Source organism: Dendrobium catenatum, unplaced genomic scaffold (genome assembly GCF_001605985.2).
Source record: "Dendrobium catenatum unplaced genomic scaffold, ASM160598v2 fragScaff_scaffold_1221, whole genome shotgun sequence".
Lineage (NCBI taxonomy): Eukaryota > Viridiplantae > Streptophyta > Magnoliopsida > Asparagales > Orchidaceae > Dendrobium > Dendrobium catenatum.
The window spans coordinates 1,709,444-1,730,822 of NW_021319683.1; the positions used below are offsets into that span (position 1 = coordinate 1,709,444).

The following is a 21,379-nucleotide window of genomic DNA, read 5'->3' on the forward strand; positions in this document are numbered from 1 at the left end:
GTGTTATATGAAAGATTTGGTGTTGTTTTTTTCCGTTATATTACACTGTCCTGCAACTCTTTAAAATCTTCTTGCGCTTGGACTTATATTGGATGTGGTTTTTTGACTTTTTTTTTTACTTTCTATCACATTTGTTGCTATGATATTTTAGCTCTACTTTGGGCTAATGGTTTATCTTTATGGTGGAGACTTTGGCTTCGTTTGAGATAATTGTCTTCTTGCTTTCTAAAACAACTTTTCAGTACAATTTTTTTTTTTTTGAATTTGATATTTTTGTATTAAAAAGCTATTTTAAAAAACATTACAAAAATTATTCCAAACAAAATATTTATCACAACTACTTATCATTTTCAAGCAATGCCATTCGGATTTATACGAGTTTAAGGTTTTATTTGGATCAGTTTTTTTCACAGCTACTTTGGGCTAATGACTTTCTACAACAACTTTTTAGGAAAATTTTTTTCAAAAAATTATTTTAAAAATCAGTACGAAAGCTGCCTCAAATGAAGCTGAAGTTTTTGATATATGCACTTGATTCTTACACCCACACCCACCTCACATTGGCTGCTTTGATGTATTGGTTTTCTTTTTGGAAGAACTGGTTATTCATTAGTGTCTCTCAAATCTCAATGGCTGGGATGGAATAGATTCTAGAATAAGTTGGAGGACTATCTGCTTCTTTTTGAAGGAATTAGTCCTTTGGAAGGTTATATGGATTATATTTTCTGTTTTCTTTTCTGGTTTGGTCATGGCTTACTGGATCCTTTACCAATTGCTGGATTTTTGGATACTCTCAATGCATTTTTGCTGATTGTTATGCGGGATCTATCTGTTTATTTGTAGCTGATTATCATCTCTATTGCTGGGATTATATTTGTGTAGTCTTACAGAATCAATATATTATTGTTTCCATTTTTTTTAGAGACTTCTGGCCATCAATTATTTTTCATAGAGTTCTGATTATTTCTCATAACCTGTTTTGGTCTTTTGATAATTTTTGGCATTTTATGTAAATTTTTGTGTGCTCAATAAACATGATTGAATATGATCCTCACAGTTTCAAAAAAATAGAAGTTAAAATTTTTTGTCAATCCGAGCGCCGCGGCTCGGTCTGCAGTTAAACTTATTATACTGATTCAGGCAAAACATATCATTTTCTTGGAAACTATTAAATTTTGTTTTTAGTTTTTGGGATATTTAAGTCAATTAAGATAAATTCACACATCATATATGATATGGAAGATTCGAATCTAAAATTTTTTGGTTGATAGTAAAAGTTTACAACAAGCAGATCCATCCAAAATGAGCTACCTAAACTCTTCAAATTTATAATGGTGGTTTTTTATGTGAAGTTCAAAAATTATTCTGTGTAGGGTACAGACGTTTCCTGAGATTAATCTGAACATGTCACGTCATTCAATATATAATACATTGAATGAGATGACACATCCAGATTGACCATCAGATTCGTTCGAAAACTGCACTGAATAATATCTCACAGAAATGGCATCTTTGGTAAGAGGTCAAAATCAGCATCTGTAGAATGCTTTCACTCAAAGCCGGGTTCTCTACGAGACCACGTCTTCCATAACGTGATGCCTCAGCCAAGAAAGTTATGGTCATTTCCTCCCAGGCGGAATTCGGTGGGCCCTACTTTGATGACAACTGACAAAGACCATGTAGATTTCTGGGTGAATTATTACGTCACCGGACGTCCGGATACCCAATCCAAATGCACCATGTCACCTGAATACATTGGGTCCCGGTGTATTTGGTGACACGGGGCGTCTGGATTGGTGTCCGGACGAATTCAGACACTGAACGTAATAATTTGCCAGATTTCTGTTAGAGCTGTGTTTTTTTCTTTGAAGAGGAATCGTCCTCTGTCACGTCAGGTTTTGCCGAATGCGTTTGGCGGTCCATAAACCCTGGCCGACCGACCTACTTCATACATTAAATGTGGAAAGAGATAGATTTAGGACATTCTAATTAAACTCATGTTAGAGAATTTCTAACCAAACTCTATTGTTTGGCATCCACGAACTTCAATAATTTAATGACAAAAGACATGCCATTCTCTCGTCGTGAACAGTGTGACATAAATATTGGCGTTGCACTGTTCACAAGCACATTTTTGACGGAAACAGAAAAAGCGGAGTGGAGAAAGGTTGTTGCATGTGGTTGAGAAAGAATATACACGGAATATTCTTTTTTGTGTTAAGAAATAGAATTCTGTTGGAGATGAATTACTGCATTTTGGAGTGGAAAATGAGTTTTTCAGTTAGAAATGATCTTACTTTGATTTATTGGTTGAGAGTTTTGACTATCAACTAAGAGATTTTGAGATCAAAATTTGTGTAATGTGTGCGTAATTTTGCCTTAATTGACTAAACAAAATCTAATTAGCGCAAACGGAGTGTCTGCACGATGGCAAAGACGAGATTTCCTCCCGTCCGGCTCGCATTTTAGCTAAAATTCTTTTAATTGTAGTTTATACTTTATATAAATAATTTATATTTTATTGATTGAAGTGGATGATATCCGACTTTAGTAGCAAATTTGATGACGAGATCTTCGAATAATCTGCTCCTAAGAGGGAATACTCGTCAATACTAACATTAATATTTATTTTAATTAAAATTTGGTCAAATATTTAGCTCAAAATTTTTTCTTAACAATTGTAAATAATTGTCTTTGGTAGTTGGCCTGGCCTTATTGTTAATATTAGGTGAACAGCAGCTGTTCATTCCTTAAGGGTTGTTGACCTGTGAGTTGTTAAATTTCTGCTGGTTGTCTAACAATAAGCTTTTGAAATTTTTTGTTATTAAATGCTTGCTTTAATTATGAGACAATTCTATTCTCTCATAGAACAACTAATATCCTTTTATGAAGAAGAAGGAATCCTTACAAGTATTAAATACCAGAAATATGGTAACTTGTAATTCTCTATCACGTTTTCTTGGATAATAATAATAATAATAATAATAGTTATTATTATTGTATACTTGAACATGTTGTATGGAACATGTCCTCTAAAGAGACTCAGCTCGAACGGTCACATATCTCAAGAAAAATATTCGCCATGAAAAAAAAACTTGCCTAAACTGCTCACAAGTAGCAAATACCCTAAGAATATTTTTCATCTCTTGTGCAGACTTTGTTTCACGATCTATCACGACTTTGATAGTATCGTGGTTTTGCCTAAACCTCGAAAAATCCATAGTAAAGTCTATTGTTGCAACCTCCCATTTTCACTCTGGAATATGCAATGATTGCAAAAGAAGGCCTGATAGTTGATGCTTTGCTTTCATTTACTGATAAAATTCACATTTCGAAACGAAGTCTGCTACATCTCTCTTCAAATAGGGCCATAATAACATACCTTTCAGATCCTTGTAAATCTTATTGCTTCTAAGATGAATTGTATAGCATGAATAATGTGCCTTATGTAGAACCTCACTTCTCATATCTTCAATAATAGGAACCCACAATCTATTCTTGCAGACAATAACATGAGAATTAGATATCTTACTAGACTTGATTTAATCAATCAACTTCAGATACTCTATATCTGACTTCTAAGCTTCTTGAGTTCTCTCCTACAGCATAGGTTGTATAATCATTTGTGATAATGTGCCTAAATATGTATCCAAGGATCTCACAATTTCTAACTCCAACTTTTCCACATCTTGAACTTGATAATTAATAGAAGCATGCAGAGAAAATGATACACCAAAAGACTTCATACTTAAAGCATTTGCTACTATTCGCCTTATCATACTGATACTGAATCATCAAATCACAATATTTAATTAACTCAAGCCGCCTCCACTATTTCAAATTTAGATATTTATGTATACAAATATATTTCAAACTCTGGTGATCTATACAAATTTCACACATGAACCTATGCAAGTAGAGTCGCTAGATCTTTAGAGCAAATATGATGGAAACAAATTCGAAATCATGTGTGAGATAATTATTTTCGTTTGGCCCTAACTATTTAGAAGCACAACCTATAACTTTTCCCAACTGCATCATAATGCAACCAAATCCTTTAAGTGAGGCATCTATGAATACTAAAATACGTCAATGCTAGAGGGAATCATCAAAATTAGAGTCGTCATTAGGTAATCCTTCAATCTCTGAAAAATTTAGTCATACTCAGGAATCCAGTCTTAAGCCACTGACTTCTAAGTCAGCATGGTCAGAAGTATAGAAATATGAGAAAACACTTACAAATTTCCTATAATTTAGTCATATCCAAAAAACTACAAACCTCAAATTCTGTAGTTTGCCTTGGTCAATAGAAAATGTCGGAATGTTTTTGGGATCAATAATTATACCTGCACTACTACTCACATGCCCTATAAATGTGACACTCTTCAACCAAAAAAGCATACTTAGAGAATTTAGCATAAAGCTTATGCCATCTCAGAGTTTTCAAGGCTTTTCTTAGATGAAGTACTTGATATTCTTCAGACTCAGAGTATACCTGAATATCATCAATAAATATAATGACAAACTGATGCTATAAAGTCTAAAAAATTATGCAAATCAAATTCATAAAAACTACCGAAGCATTACTTACCCCAAAATGCATGATTAAGAACTCATGATGTCTATATCTTGTGGTGGAAGCAGTCTTGGAAATATCTTCTTCCTTAATCTTCAACTGATGTATCTGGATCTCATATCAATTTTAGAAAACATAGATGATCTTGATAGTTGATCAAATAAATCGTCGATCTGTGAAAATTGATACTTATTCTTTACAGTTATCTTATTCAGCCCCCTATAATCGATATACATTCGCATAGTACCATCCTTATTTTTTACAAATAAAATAGGTGCTCCATATGGAGGCACACTAGGATAGACAAAATCTCTATCAATCAACTCCTAAAGCTATACCTTCAACTCCTGAAGCTCTTTAAATTCCATTCTATATAAAGATTTGGATATCAAAGCAGAAAACATATCAATACATAACTCAATTCACTATCAAGTGGTAAGCTTACCAACTCTTTAGGAAAAATATCTAAAAATTCTGTACCATAGGAACATTATACAATGATCCAAAATCTATTCTCATATCTCTAACATAAGCTAGAAATATCATACTACCTTTCTTTCACAGTCTATCCATTTCTAGAGTCGATACCAGACAAGCCAGAACACTTCTTACTCCATGAAATATCAAACTCTTATTATTCATAAATAAAGTTGCTTTCCTTTTCAAACAATCAATATGAGCCTTGCAACAACTCACCAATTAATGCCCAAAATGCCATCAAACTAAAAAATAGGCAAAATTAAACTATTAAACTAGAATTTCACTTTCTATAAAAAATTTCTAACATACAGAGATAAAATTTACTAACAATCATACTATCTATAGTTGGAAGAATAATAAATAAGGTAAGAGATAACGATTTATAAGGTAAACATAGCAGATAGGAGTATCTTCAAAATTAAACAACAGACTGACACCATAATCAAATAAAATATGATAAGGCGTAGCTAAAACATAAGCCATACCTGTCTCCACATCAGGAGAATCCACAACCTCTTGTTGATTCAGACTATATACACATAGATGAATGGGAGTTGGAGACACAGAACGACTAGGCTCTCTCTAAACACCTACAAACTTTCTCCCTATCACAGACCACTACCTCTATAAGAAGCTGCATCAATATATCCTTGAGGTGGAATAGTTTTGGTCTCCCTGCTACTCTGACAGAGCTCTCAGAATAAACATTAGAAAGTCGATCAAGTGCTATTTACAAAAATTCTTCAACTCTATGTCCAATTTGGCCATAACAAAAATACTGGCATGTCATCTAGTATCACGGCCCTGCGTGTTACATACCAAAACTCGAGCGTATATGTAGAGAACTGCTAGAAATGGCCATACTACCACCAACAAAAATATATCCAAAATAATTGCATTTCCTGAACTTAAGGGTTCCAAATCTACTTATCTTCTCAAAATAACTACTCCCACTCTTAGATGATTCTCAAGTCAGACAACATTTGAAAATGGTTAGTTAGTAGAAAATGACTTGAAGTGGCCCAAAACTTGCTCTCTCTAGAAATCATCCTCGATCCCTCTCTCTAGTTGATTGTTATGGTTAGATGAAAATAATTTGAATAGTAAAAAAATATATTTTTAATATTAAAATTCGGTCGAGGGCCGCGTGGTCCAATCACGGGCGTCGCGATGGTCCCTCTTGGAGCCCACAGCTCCACAAATAAATTAGTTTGGCAAAGTAGAGAGTTGAATTAATGGCACCACTAGACCTATTGTTATGGCATTCTAGGGAAAATTTTCTAGATTTATAAAATATACACACAGACCTCAAGGGCCCGCTTTGGAACACATGCAGACTTTCACATATCATGACCCAACCCAACCGGGACGTATCCCATCGCATTGAGTCGCGACGGATGAACCCCATAATCTAGCTTTGAAATTTGCTTTCAGACTTTCTTCTAATATACACAAGACTATAGAACACAGAGCTACTACAAATATACAGAAATTCATCCAACATTTCTTCTTTTTTTCCTCAAAATAATCATATACATTACAGTGCATGTCTATAAACAGAAAGTACAGAACAGAACAGAAAAGACATGACTGTACAAAAAATCAAAAGTACAAAATACATAATCTCAGATCAGATACAGAACGGCTAGTCCAAAACCTCCTTCCCTTTCCTAGAACCTGAAAACCATGAAGATATCCACAGTGAGCTAACAGCTCAGCAAGCATACACTAGCCGATCAAAATCTCCAGAAAATCTCATATCAAAATACTCACAAAAAGCTTTAAAATAATTTATTCAAATAGTCGTACATAATTCAGATAATCATATAGAAATCATATAATTAAACAGAATGCAGATATTCGTATAGAACAGATAAACAAACAGACTTCAGATATTCCTAAATAACAGATACAAAAAAACTGAAATAAATTCGTATCACAGAATCATATAAATCATAAATCACATTTTTTAAATCACATATCAGATCCAGACAGATTCTCAAAGGATTCTGGCCCCTTATGCCTCCATTCCCTAACACATACAAAATCTCAAAGGATTCTAGCCCCTTATGACTCCCTTTGTACTTAAAGCACCAGAATATATCAGATATATAGAATTATCAGATCAGAATTCATTTTCATATTCCCTAACAAATATAATCTCAAAGGATTCTGGCCCTTTATGCCTCCCTTCCCTGACACAGAAAGAATCTTAAAGGATTCCGGCCCATTATAACTCTATTCTGATATCATTCAAATCACATCAAACATTAAATCATATCAAATCAAATATTAAATCATATCATATTCAAAGAAATCAAATTCGTATCAGAAAATCATCAGAGCAGAAAATCGTCAGAGAGTATAACGGCAGACAATGTAAATTCAACTGATAAAAAATTCACAGTTTTAGAAAATTACCAAATTATCAGAGATCGTGTAAAACATCATTTCAAGACTTTAATTGTACTGAAGCAATATTTTTCGACAATTAGATAATTTAATATTAGACAAAAACTCCACAGAATTCAAAATATCCTGTGAAAATTCTCCAAAAAATATCCAAAACGTGTAAAATCATGATCTCTAAAACATACCAAAAGTTACGCGGTAAAAGTTTTCCTTTTCTACTTTGTTGGTGTTGGGCATGTCTTTGCGGTTATTGCTTTTTCTTCGAGGTCCAGGCAATGATGTGACAATTTTCTGTTCACCTCATGGACGACTTTGACTTGTTGGCAATCATTGGTAGTGGTTAATATGTTTGGTGGATGTTGCTTGATTCCTCCTCTGGATAATTCTTACCTAGCTTCCGGGTATTTGCATAAAGCTTCTTCCAAATGATTGAGGCTGGCTGGCTTTTGCTTCATTCTTTATTTAGTCTATTTTTATAGTTTTAGAATTATAATTTTGACTTGATTTTTTATTGGACATATTTGTATCCGCTTTTTTCTTTGGAATAAAATCCCTTTAAAAAATCAAAAACTTGTCAAAAAGGTTGAAATGAACGAAATTGTACTTTCGATTATTACCATGTACATGCATGACAGGCTATTTTAGTTTTGAATAATTCAAATAATAAATCTAAATAGCAATAATTAAACTGCAATAAAATTTTTTCTAATTGATTTGACTAAATAATTAATAAATAAAAAAGTTAAATAAATGATGACTCACCATTTGTTATGGTCTCCAACCAAACAAACCATTTCTTCTTATTTTCGTCTGCTTTGCTTCCACCGATTTGATCCGCTCTTCTCCATCACATCAAAGCTTCTTGTAGTTTTCTCTTTCGTTCCATTAAAAACCTTATTTTTACCAATCCAATTCGCTGATGAATTCGATTTGGAGCCGATAAAATTCGTTATATGGGAAGGAAGGCGTCGTCCGCATCGGAGATCGAGGTAAGGGTCCAGTCGAGGGTTGGCGACAACAGCATTCACCCCTTAGAGATGGGCTCGGGACCACCGCAGCGGCAGCCATCGGATGCGGAGGCGGGGATTCTCTCAGGCGAGACCATGCCGTTCCGGCGGTGGAGGCCGTGGTTGGTGCCGGCTTTTATTGCGGCGAACGTCTTGCTCTTTGCGATCACGATGTTTGTGAACAACTGCCCTAGAAATTCGATATCGTGCGTTGCTTCTTTCCTCGGAAGATTCTCCTTCCAGCCCCTCAAAGAGAATCCCCTCCTCGGGCCTTCGTCCAATACGTGAGTGGTTCTTGATGTTTCTTAGAATGATATCTCTGTGATTTCTTTGGATTTTTTTATTATATTATACGTGGATTGGATTTTGGCCCAATCAGGGATTCGGAGCGGCATAATGCCATCATGTCATGTTGCAGTGACATTAATTACGATGGAATAATCTTTGTCTTAAGATTTTGGAAAAGTGGCAGTGCTTTCTTGTTTTGGATGATGGGTTGAGTTGATTGATTACTTGTATCAGTAAGACATTAGAATGATTGCCTTGATGAAAGTTTACTTGAATGAGTTTGGGGTAGCCTTTGATTGGATTTTAGCGGTTTGGAATTGAGTCCTGATTGATTTATGTTTGTTTTTCTTGCAATTGTGTTGAATAATGATTGAGTATATTTAAGGGAATATATTATTTAACTGTTAATCGATTATTTTCCTTAGGAATCTACTTTGTGTTGCAGGCAGCATCCTAGTCGTTTACTGCAGATGCTTAAGAGTCTCCGATAGAAACTTATCTGATACATTACTGGGTCATCGGATGCTGTAGGGAAACCATACGCGTCTAGATCAGGAATAGGGAAAGTTCTACATCTAATTTTGTATTTGACAGAAATTTAATTAGTAAAACTGGAATAAGCAGCTAATCTGAATTAAAGCTGTACACGGGGGTGGAAGGGATTAGCTTTAGCTTGGTTTTGTTTCTGTTTCCAACTCCACTCTAAAAAAAGAAAAAAAAAACTCTTTTTTTTACCCAGTTTAATTTTAACATAAATAAATTGCCAAACCCAGTTTAAACAAGAAAAATATAAGAATTGTAGTACAAAAAATCTGCCTGCTAGGTTGTACCACGGGCATCAACATCTCCAGACTCTGCATTCGAGGGAGCTTAAAAGTTAAAACATTGGGCACACATTTTTTATGCACAAAGCATAGTTTGCTATTCTTCAACCAAGCACTGCTAACCTCTACATAAGAAGAAATTATTTTGTGCGGACGTCGGACGCAACTTTACATCCGGATTGCAAGGGCATTATACTATGAAAATCACAAATATTTCTTCATGCAAATAGTCATTTTTAGAAAAAATGTTGATGATTTGACGGTCATAGATTTAGCTTGTTGTGCATGTTCAACTTTATAATAAATTTCTCGAATATGAACAAGATTTTTCAGCTTGTTGACAAACTTGTGCTCATTTGTGTTCAATTCAATAGTTAATGAACCGAGTCGAACAAAGCCTCAACTTTTTCATATTTAACTCATTTATACCCCTACTTTTAGATCATATGTATTTAAGAACAACGAAAGTTTCAGAGACTGCATATACAGGGAGAATGCCTTACTACTCGACAAAGGGTGATGCTTGAGAGAACGTACAAACTAGAAGAAAAACTTGCAGTAGGTTTTGTAAATGTGTAGAAACTAACATTTCATTTACTTGTTTCTTTTTACAAAAATCTTTTATTTGCTTCCTGTTCTCACTAACTAAAAACGTCCTTGACATAACTTTAGCGTTGAATTTTTAATATAATATAGTGAATGGGCGGGTTAAATTCTGAAAACTAGGGAAGGCTATATTGGAATTCCTGTAATTTACAGGTTTCAAATCTAGAACATGATGCTTTTTTTTCTGCTATGAGAAATTGAAAACATAATTTGAGTTTTAAGGAGACTAAAATTTATTTTTTCACACATGTTTGAACCTTTGACCTCCACTTTGGAGGTCAAAGGAAATATCACTCAACCAAGTGGGTTTTTTTTTTGTGGTGGTAGGAGAGTAAGATGTCTGCTTATTTTTGGGGATTTGTTGCTTTTATAAGGATTTAAAATGTTCAGAAAGATGAAAAACATGCCTCTCAATCTTGGAAACTGACTTTTATGATTACTTGTAGTCACTATGTATTCATCCATACCCTCTATAATGTGATTTTCACATGTTACCTCGATGGTTGCTTTGTGTTATCATTGTTCCTATTATTATTGCCTTTGTACGCCCTCTAGATATAGCTTGCTATGCGTACATTATTATTCTGTGGTTTTAATCAACGAATGTTTTAATGCCTTATTTACTTTGGAAAAATATTTCTATATTTCTGAACTCTGATTTGAGCCGGCAAGCTGACTACAAAATTTCTGTATTTTACTTTAAATTAATTCTTAACAGATGTTCAGAAAGTTTCATGTAAATTTTCGATGTCCTAAACTGACCGAGGGTCATAACATAACTTATATTGATTCAAAACGATTTCAAGTGTGCTTGCTGTAGGGGCCTAATAATGACTCTTATCTCACTGAAATATCTGACAAGTAGTAATTCATTCCGTACACAATCTGGAATCCAATTATATGTCTCTTGCGTTTTAATATTTATTCGATAGTGCAGGTAACTGCTCAAAATTTCATCAGTTTCTTTCGTGGCATGCTTATTTTGAATTCCATTTATCACTTATCAGATTCCTGATCCTGTTGATTACTTATTGTGAATCTAATGCTAGTAATTATAAGTTTCTTATTTTGTTTGCTCTAGGTGGGTTTCTTATATAACTCACTAAATTAGTACTTCTATTGTTTGGAACTATCGGAAAACTGGTTGATTGATCTCCTGATAATGGGGTCACACGATAATGGGGTCACACAAAATCAATTTAGACTTAATCTTGTAAATGCTCCCCAATCAGATATTTGTAAATTGCATCAGTTTTATGTATGTAGTTTAGCACTTAAAGAGTTGCATGGGAAAAACAAGTTCAAATATTACTTTGATAGGTTGGTTCCTTTTCTAATGAGTTGATGCATTGCATATATACAACAACAACAACATCAAGCCTTTATCCCATTACGTTGCATCGGCTATGTGAATCCTTTTTCTCCATTGTGTCATGTTAAGATTCAAATTCTCATTTAAATATAATAAATAATTGTCATTTCTAATATTTTCTAACCAAGTCTTTATAGGTCTGCCTCTATCTTTCTTAACATAAGCCAAATCTAATACATCTACTCTTCTAACCGGGTCATCGGAAGGCCGCCGTTTTATGTGACCAAACCATCCAAGATCACTCTCTCTAATCTTATCTTTCACTGGGGATACTCCAACCTTTTTACGTTTATGCTTATTTTGGTTCCTGTTTCTAAGAGTGAAGCCACTGAAAGTAAAGTCACTCATCCACCTGAGCATCCTCATCTATGCAACACTTAACTTAATATTATGCTTCTCTTTTAATGGAAAACATTATGCGTCATAAAGCATTGCAAGTCTCGCCATCATCTTATAGAATTTTTCTTTAAGTTTAAAGACGACTTTCCCGTCACATAACAAGTTCAATGTATTCCTCCACTTCATCCTTCCAACTTGAATTCTACCAATAATATAACCATCTATTTTATCATCACTGAACAATAGATCCAAGATATCTAAAATGTGTACTCTTATTAATGACTTGATTGCCTAAAGTCACAATTGCAATGCCCCATAATTAAATTTGAAAGAATTATTTATTTTATTTTCTTTATTAATCAACCAGAGCTTCTATAAATCATCATAGTAATAAACCTATATCCAATGATAACGAGTAATAATTACATACCTCAGAATATTACATAATATTCATTCTCCTAAAATCTTTATACAATTGCTAAGAGATCGTTAAAATCAATAATCTATCACAAATTCTTAACTACAATATATATATATATAAACAAAATCAACAAAAAACGTGACGATCTCTAACAATCTCACTACGACTAGTCCTAATCCATTTATTGACCTGAAATCATAAAAATTCATATAATTAGCTCAAAAACTCAGCAGTAATCCAAAACTCACTAAAGCTTTTTATGTAAGAACTAAAGAATTAATATGAAATGCTCGATCTAATATAATCAATACTACTCAATATAGTTAATGATCAAATATAATCAATAAAATTCAAAATGATTAATAATAAAATTAGGGAATCATTACAATGAGTCTAAAAATCAATAATTTGTATAAAATTCAATAAATCGGTAAAAAAACGATGCAAAAATCATTCATAAATCACTAAAAGAATTTATCTTATCAATTCATATGAATCATTTATTTATGTATTATCAATGCATCCAATACTGTCAATGATATTAATGTATATGTCAATGTCTTCAGTGCTATCAATGCATGTATACATCAATGTATGATTTAGTAATGCAGGATATTCAGCTTTAATGTGGTATTTTCAATATCTTTTATCCCAACTTTTTTTTAGTTGGTCATCAGTTATATTAATTATCACTTATCCAATTAATCAATTATTATATTCAATTAATCAATTTAATCAATTATCATTACATGTGACTTTATTAAATTAATAAAGAGTCGTCACTCTCTGCCCGCTAGCATAATCAATCATTTGTTATAGGCTACAATTGGGATAACATCGCAAATCATCTTTAAAGAAAAGCCCGTAGGCCCACCCTCCTATGGAGGGTATTATGTTTTAACAACCAACCCATTTTATAGTGTTAACAGCTAGCCTTTCTTTTGCTTATGCAAATGTCACAATCAAATATAATAGAAAGTAATCAATTCTGTTCAATATAAGAAAATTTATATAATAATCAAAATAATTGAAAACTAATATGAGATTTGAATTACTTACAATAAATAGAAGAAAACTCTGAACAAAATTGACAAATGGAAAAGCCCTGAATAACCTTCTCTCTCTTCCATCTCTCTTCTTCAATATGGCACGGTGCTGAGATTTAAATTTTTCATTAAAAAAAATTATTTTGAAAATATTCGGATTATTACAACAATCCCTCCACTGGATCTATTACTACTAAAATTATACTTTATATATTTGATTTTAGATCTACTCAAACAAAAATCTTTAGACTCTAAGGTTGACCTTCATAATTCAAGTTTATCTTCAATTCCCTCTCTAATCTTATCAACAAAAAACATACACAGGGTGCAACCTCTTGCAAATGTCTAGTAAGAATATCCATGACTAAAGCAAAAAGATATATGAGCTTAAGGCTAATCCTTGATGTAATCCATTTGAAATAATAAAATACTTGGTCAGACCACCTTGTGTTTGAACACAAATAACAGCTCTTGCATACATATTCTCAATGACTTGAATATAAGCATTATTACTTCTTCTTTTTTTTCTTGAACTCTTCGTAGCACTTCTCCTGGAACTTTATTGTATGCTTTCTCTAAACCAATAAATATCATATATAAATCCTCCTTATTCTCTCTATACTTCTCTATAAAACTTCTCAATAAATGTATAGCTTCCATGGTAGACCTACCCAGCATGAATCCAAATTGATTTGAGAAATATTAGTATCACGTCTTAACTTATGCTCCATGACTCTCTCACATAGTTTTAAAGTATAACACATTAACTTAATTCCTCTATAATTCACACAATCTTATACATCACTTTTATTCTTAAATATAAGAATAAAAAACTCATTCTCCACTCATCTCACATCTTTTTAGTCTTCAAAATAATATTAAAAAGTTTAGTAAGTCAAGAAATTTCTTCATCTCCTAAACATTTTCACACATTTATTGATATATTATCAGGTCCAACAATTTCCACACTTCATTTTCTTAAAAGTCTCTCTAACTTCAGTTTTACTAATATGCCGATAAAAATAAAAAACTTTATTTTCATTTAGGGTACTAAGGTCACTAAAGTCAATTGTATTCTCACAATCTTAATTGAAAAGCTTAGCAAAATATCTCATCCACCTTTAATGAATATCCTCTTCTAATAAAAAGTATTTTTTATTTTTATCCTTAATGCACTTCACTTGAAACTACTTTTATCTTTTTATTTGACTAACTTATACACACACACACACACATATATATATATATATATAAATCATTAAAAATTAAAATCTTTGCATTGCATATTGCTTTTTTAGAAGGAAAAAAAAATTACGCAGTTTCTCTTTTTTGGCTATTGGGTATTTATTTGGATTGATGAAGAAAGGATAAATGTTTTGACGTTTAAACAATTCACCCTTAAAAATTGCTTCTATGTTGTGCTTGACATTAACATAAGGCTGATGATTATATTCGCACTTGATAGTTCAATTTTTAATTGATTTGAAATTGAGTTTGTTTTGCTTTGACTTGAAGATGGATCGATCAAAATCTCTTTGATTCAATTTGAAAATGAACGGAGATACGATATATGCACATTCCCATACACGACTTAACGCAATTTGCTTGAAGCCAATTCAAAATTAATCATTTTTGACTAAACTGGAATTTGACTTGAGAGGAAATCGAAATCTTCAATTTCGACTCAAGGCTGACTAACTTGAAATCAACTCTATTTTACCCCTAGATCAGCATCGTCCCGATCTACCATTCCAAATGTGATAACTTTTAACCTGGCTCAACAATTTCTTATAGAGCTAATATTCGATTATATTTTACGTTGTTTTTTCAGTCCGCAATTTTTAGCAGGATTTAACTGACTCTTCTATATCTGAGGAAGCTCAATGTTTTTAATCCATTAGATTAGAGAAAATGGGGGCTCTTGACGTAAGTAAAGTGGTCCATGGGCACCAAGGATGGCGCTTAGTTACTTGTGCCTGGCTTCATGCTGGAGTTGTCCATGTACTCGCCAATATGTTGAGCCTTCTTTTCATCGGAATTCGACTCGAACAAGAATTTGGATTTGGTAAGTGACGTATCAACGCAACAATATCTTATCTTCTACTATCAATCATATGCTTTGACCAAATTTATGATTCATACTTTTGATGTTGTCCTTATGTTTTGTCATTAATTTTGCTGATTTAAATGTGTGATATCAGCTATGTTGCACCGATACGGATACGGTGACACATATACGACATGATACGGATACGGGACACGCTAATTCTTAAAAATACATGATACTGGTACGGCGCGGACACGACATTATAATTTATAAATCATACATAAAAATTAAGAAAGCAATCAAAGCATAAGATTTGAAATTACAAAAAAATGAAAGTAATATCATTTTTAGCATTGCAACTTATAATATCAAAATAAAAGTAAGCATTAAATGTCTAGTACAACAACAAAAGCATAAACATAAATTGTCTAGCATATGAAGTTTCAACTATTCTATAGAATGAATGATATGATTAGCTTCTCTTCAATGGTTTGTCTTTGAACTTCTATATCATCTTCAATAAATATCATAGCTTCTAATTCAGGCTCATCAAGTGAAAGATTAGCAATTTTTAATATTTCCATATCATCAAGAGACTCAAATCCATCTCGGAAATGAGAGAACCTTGCTCGCAACCGCAGAAGTAAATACGACACATCTTTATTTCAGATTTTTTTTTTGTTTTTCAACAGACACGTGCATCGGATATACATGTCCTTTTGAAATTAAATATTATTTTAATTGGATACAGCAAAGCCGTATCCGACACATATTGGTGCCGTATCGGAGGCGTATCCGTGTATCAGTCTATTGGATACAACACGCCTTCACAAATAGGTGTATCGGTGCAACATAGGATCTCAACATATTATTAACCTCGTGGTCGTTGTCCTAATTAGGTTGAAGCAGTTGTTAGTCTAGCTAGGATGAAGTATTGCCTTTTAACGTATTAATTACCCCTTCTTTAACAGTGAGAATAGGTCCTCTGTACATCATATCTGGGCTTGGTGGGAGCTTACTATCCGCACTCTTTATCCAATCAAGCATATCAGTTGGTGCTTCAGGAGCACTTTTTGGATTACTAGGTGGCATGCTTGCTGAACTCATAACAAATTGGTCAATTTACGCCAATAAGGTACAATCAAAACTTTATAAATTAATCTTGAGTTTTGCTGCCACAGTAGTTATTTGTATATACTGATTGCACTCATCTATAGGTTGCAGCATTGCTCACTCTTGTGTTCATCATTGTAATAAACCTTGCTGTTGGTGTCCTCCCACATGTGGACAACTTTGCTCATATTGGAGGTTTTATCTCTGGATTTCTTCTTGGTTTTGTACTATTGATTCGCCCTCAGTTTGGATGGATCAGCCAACAGAATCACAGTCCTAATTACCATACTGGTCCAACAAAGCGCAAGCACAGGTTGTATCAGTACATATTGTGGATAGCTGCTGCCATTTTTCTGATTGTGGGGTGAGCTTCTTGAAAAAAAAAAATCAATTTTGGATGCTCTAAGGATTTATTATTCTGTGTGGAGTCCGGAGGGCGTCCGGAGACTAATAAAAAAGCGTCATGTCACTCCAAAAATGTACTGTGCTCGGTACCGAGCTCGGTACCGAGGACTTAACCAGATGGGAGAACCGTCCGGTGTCCGTACAGAATAATAGCTCCTAAGGAAGGATTATCATTATTCTTGATTTTGCTGCAGATTCACAGTTGGTATGATCATGCTTTTCCGTGGGGTTAATGGAAATGATCACTGTTCTTGGTGTCATTATCTGAGCTGCGTTCCTACGTCAAGGTGGAGTTGCAATTCATCAGCAACATATTGCTCGGTATAAAATTGATATATTTTCCTTAGTTTATGATCTTGAATGCCTGTTTTCTACAATTTTTACTTCTTGCAAAATTACTTTTAAGTACAAGCATTTTGTCCAGCCTTGAAGATGAAATCTGCATTTCAAAAATTTTTTTGGTTCTATTTCTTGCTACAGATGAAGACTTCGTTTGTGACAGCTTTTTTACTGCTTCTTAAAATAACTTTCTTGTATAAAAATTTTAATTTTTGTACTAAAAAGCCATTTTAAGAAGCAGTAAAAAAGCCGTCCCAAACAAAGTCGAAATATATATTTCAAAGCTTAGGAGATGCATCTCTTGCTGCAAATGAAATCTGCAATTTGTAAACATATTCAAAAGAAAACTTAATTTCTAACATTTTTGGGAATCTAATGGTGCAAATGAAATTCAAACTTTGTAAATTTCTAACATTTTTGGGAATCTAATGGTGCAAATGAAATTCAAACTTTGTAAATACATATTTACTACGTGCACTGAAGCTAAAGTTACTCTGGAAATTTGTCAGATTGCTTCATTTTTCACAGGATTTTCTTACTTTCTTGTAGGCATCTCAAGAAGGGAGCCAGTTGAACTTGACATGTGAAGGTGGTAGCGACAGAAGCCATTCCTACTCCTTACCGAATGCAACCAGTGATAGGATTAAAGAACTCTGCTCCCAGCTCTGCAGTTGACCTTCTCTTCTCCGAAAATTTCGGATGATTTGCTGCCGATTCTTTGTATAAATCTGTGAGGAAATTTTTTTTTTGTATGATTTATACTCGATTAATGTTCAATTGAATCTTTTTATTACATCTTATATCCGAGATTGGTTGTCTTTCTAAACAGTAATTCGACATGCTTTGCTAGCTGAATCAGTAAAATAACTTTGATTTTGATTTTAATAAGTCATTATGTGAGGAAAATCAGCCTAAAAAGTATTTTAATTGAAAATTTTCCAGGTTTTTGCCTCTATGTTTTTTATACTGACTTACACCAGCATTCAGTGCCTTATACATGATAGAGAAAGGTACGTTATAATTTTAAATATAAATAGTCAAAGCTACTTAAACAGGTTTTTCCTCGCCAAAAATTTTCATGCAAAATTTATTATGTTTCTTGTTAGTGACAATCTACTCATGTCTGTGTGTTGAATTTTCATGCTATACTAAGATAATAAGCTCACACTCTATTGTCGTGTTCAAATGATGAAAATAATAATGATAATTGGGTAACCAATATCTAAAACGAACATAAATTGGTTAGCACTTTTTTCTTTTTGGAGGGAATATAATGACCTCCAGGTTCGGCATCTGGATCGACCTGTTCTGACCCGATTGAAAAAAACCGCAAGAAAAGGATTTGGAGAGCAAGAAAAGGATTTTTGAGCCGCTTTGGGTTATTTTCAGCCGGGTTTAGAGTTTAGGATTTATCGGCCCAGTTAAGAAACATGTTCGGATTGATGTATGTCATATTATGTCCATCTTAATTATATATATATATAATTTTTACCTAATTTTTCAATTTTTTTTTCTAATTAAAAAAAAATGTGAATACCTTTGTGTGCTAAAACTTTCACCGAGTAATTTTTTATATGCTATAAAGATTAATATTATTGAACATTTTGAATTTTTTTTTTGAAAATTTTATGATGGAGGTTTTGAAACTTGTATTTTTTTAAATAAAAAATTATCTGGATGCTGAAAAATACTGTTGTAGTACGATAAAAGTCTAAAAATATTGTTTTACACAATCTTTGATAATTTGGTTATTTATTTAAAATGTGTATTTTTGCTTAGTAGGGTTAATTTTGAAAGTTGTCAATTCATATATGTTTTGAGATTCGTGTTCGATCAAGATGATTTCTGGTGATGTATCAGATCTAATACCTTAGCAAAAACTTCCAAGATCTTCATCCACAAAGCTTGCCAACATTCACTGTTAACTATCTAACTAAAATATAAAGATACATTTATAATATTCTATATTTGAAAAGATAAAACCAGTTATCCTCTCACATCATTCACTATCCAACACAAATCTTAATCTGTTAAAATTAAAAGTACTTAAAAGGCAAAATATAATTACTTCTTTTGCCTTTTACTGATAGGAATCTTAACACTTCAAATTTACGATGGATGTTTAAAGCTGTGACATTCTTCTAAATGAATATATGGAAATCTAACACATTCTCCTCTCTCTCTCTCTCTCTCTCTCTCTCTCTCTCTCTCTCTAAACTTTGTCTATAAGATTGTTTGGTACTCATAATAGAGAAAACAATGAAGTTTGTAAAGTATTCATTGTAAAGTATGAATACTTTACATATACATATAAATAATAGTATCGAGCCTCTTTTAGTAGATGAAATTATAACCTGCAAAACTTCAAGAACAATTCATTACTATAAAATTAGGGGTGTCAATTCGGGTTGACGGGTCAAGTTCGGATCAGACCGAGTTGACCCGAGCATAAACAGATTGACCCGAACACGACCTGTTTAGCTAAACGGGTCAGGATTGTAAACCCGGACCCGACCCGCCCGGGTTAACGGGTTGACCCGACCCGACCCGAGAACACGCGAACAGTCGCAACTCACGGACACGAACGCTGGCGCTGGGTGACTTGGCTAGGTCGTAATGAATGAGAATTTCATTCTTTAAATTTCAAATAAATCACCAAAATATTTAAAGCAAAAATATACATGTTTACGCACTATTCAACATGCTTGCATGACACCTTGTGTAGTGGCTTAGCGTATTGATGTGGCGTATCATGTATTAGCATGTATGCATGCATGATGTAATTATGTGTTGCATGCATGTTGGCATAATGCATTTGCATAAAAATTTAGCGCCTTCATGTAGTGCGTAAGGCATTTGCATGTCAACGTGCGCCCGTAGGCAAGTTATTATGCTCACTACAAGTCTCCTGTATACATTTAAAGTCGAATCATCATGCTCAATGTATGTTGCATATTCACATTCATAGGGAAGTTATTTTGCTCATTATAAGTTCATTTAATTTTGCATATTATACTTGATTTTTTGTTTATTTTTAGAACATTAAATTAGGTCCAGTTCTCTGTGATTGCAAGTTCTGTTCCTTGTGTTCCATTGCATATGCTCAGTTCCCTACGTTTTTCTTAAGTCCATGTCCCCTGTATTTGTTCAAGTTATGTGCATTTCAATATGAATTTTAGTAGCCTCCTGACATCTCTCTCATTTTGGAGAGAAATTTGGGGAGCTAGGCCTTCCCACCACTCTATGAAGAATGTGTATGGTAGGTATCATGCGACACTATGGTCGTGGTTCTTTAATCTCACCACGCTATGAAGAGCGCGTCGAGTCTTTGAGGTACCTATTTGAAAACACAATTTTTCCCCGCAAGCATGATGACACATACACAGGTACTTAGGATTGTCCTCGCCACACTACAAAGAGTGTGTACAAGGCCTACCTACCTCGTCGTAAGCACCACACCGGGCTCCATCCCACCACGCCATGAAGAACATTATACATTCGTGATGAGGACAAAAGTTGTGTTAAGGTGACAACGATGACAACGACAAAAATACAGAAATTTCTTTCTCTTTTTATTTGATTTCGATAAATCCATCAAATCAATAAATCAATGCATATCAGGAAATCCATATGATGCACATGCAATTCCATACAATGGTCTTACTCGACAAGCACAAACACTAGTCATGATCAATAGTGCTGTTGTAGAATCTATATTGCTGTTGTAGATATCCGCACGTTGGTTCTATCAAGAAGAGTCGTCACTCTTTTGCCCGTCGGCATATAAAACTCCTTATAACTCCCAATCGTTATATCGATGATCTATGGTCTATGATTTAAAGGAAAGCCCGTCGGCCCACCATCCTGTACAGGTCAATATCTATCTCCAACCAACGTTCAACCAGGTTCCCACTTGTCTTTCAGTATCAATCAGTCAATGCAATAATCGATACAATAATCCATAAGAAAGAAAACGAAAATGATCATATCAATAGTTATACGCATATCAATTCAATCTATCAATTTCAACCAAATCAGAAATCGTACGAAAATCGGGCAGAGTAACGGCAGTCGGTCAAATTTACACAAAAATCCTGCAAAAAG

General features: G+C 33.6%; 1 protein-coding gene across 1 annotated transcript; it reads left to right on the forward strand.

The window, feature by feature from the left end:
* Positions 1–8,251: 8,251 nt before the first annotated feature.
* Positions 8,252–18,107, forward strand: LOC110108443 (RHOMBOID-like protein 2). Its single transcript, XM_020839078.2, has 6 exons — positions 8,252–8,759; positions 15,273–15,436; positions 16,390–16,553; positions 16,636–16,895; positions 17,131–17,257; positions 17,825–18,107. The coding sequence occupies exons 1-6, from the start codon at positions 8,422–8,424 to the stop codon at positions 17,948–17,950; spliced, it is 1,179 nt and encodes a 392-aa protein (XP_020694737.1). The 5' UTR covers positions 8,252–8,421; the 3' UTR covers positions 17,951–18,107.
* Positions 18,108–21,379: the final 3,272 nt, after the last annotated feature.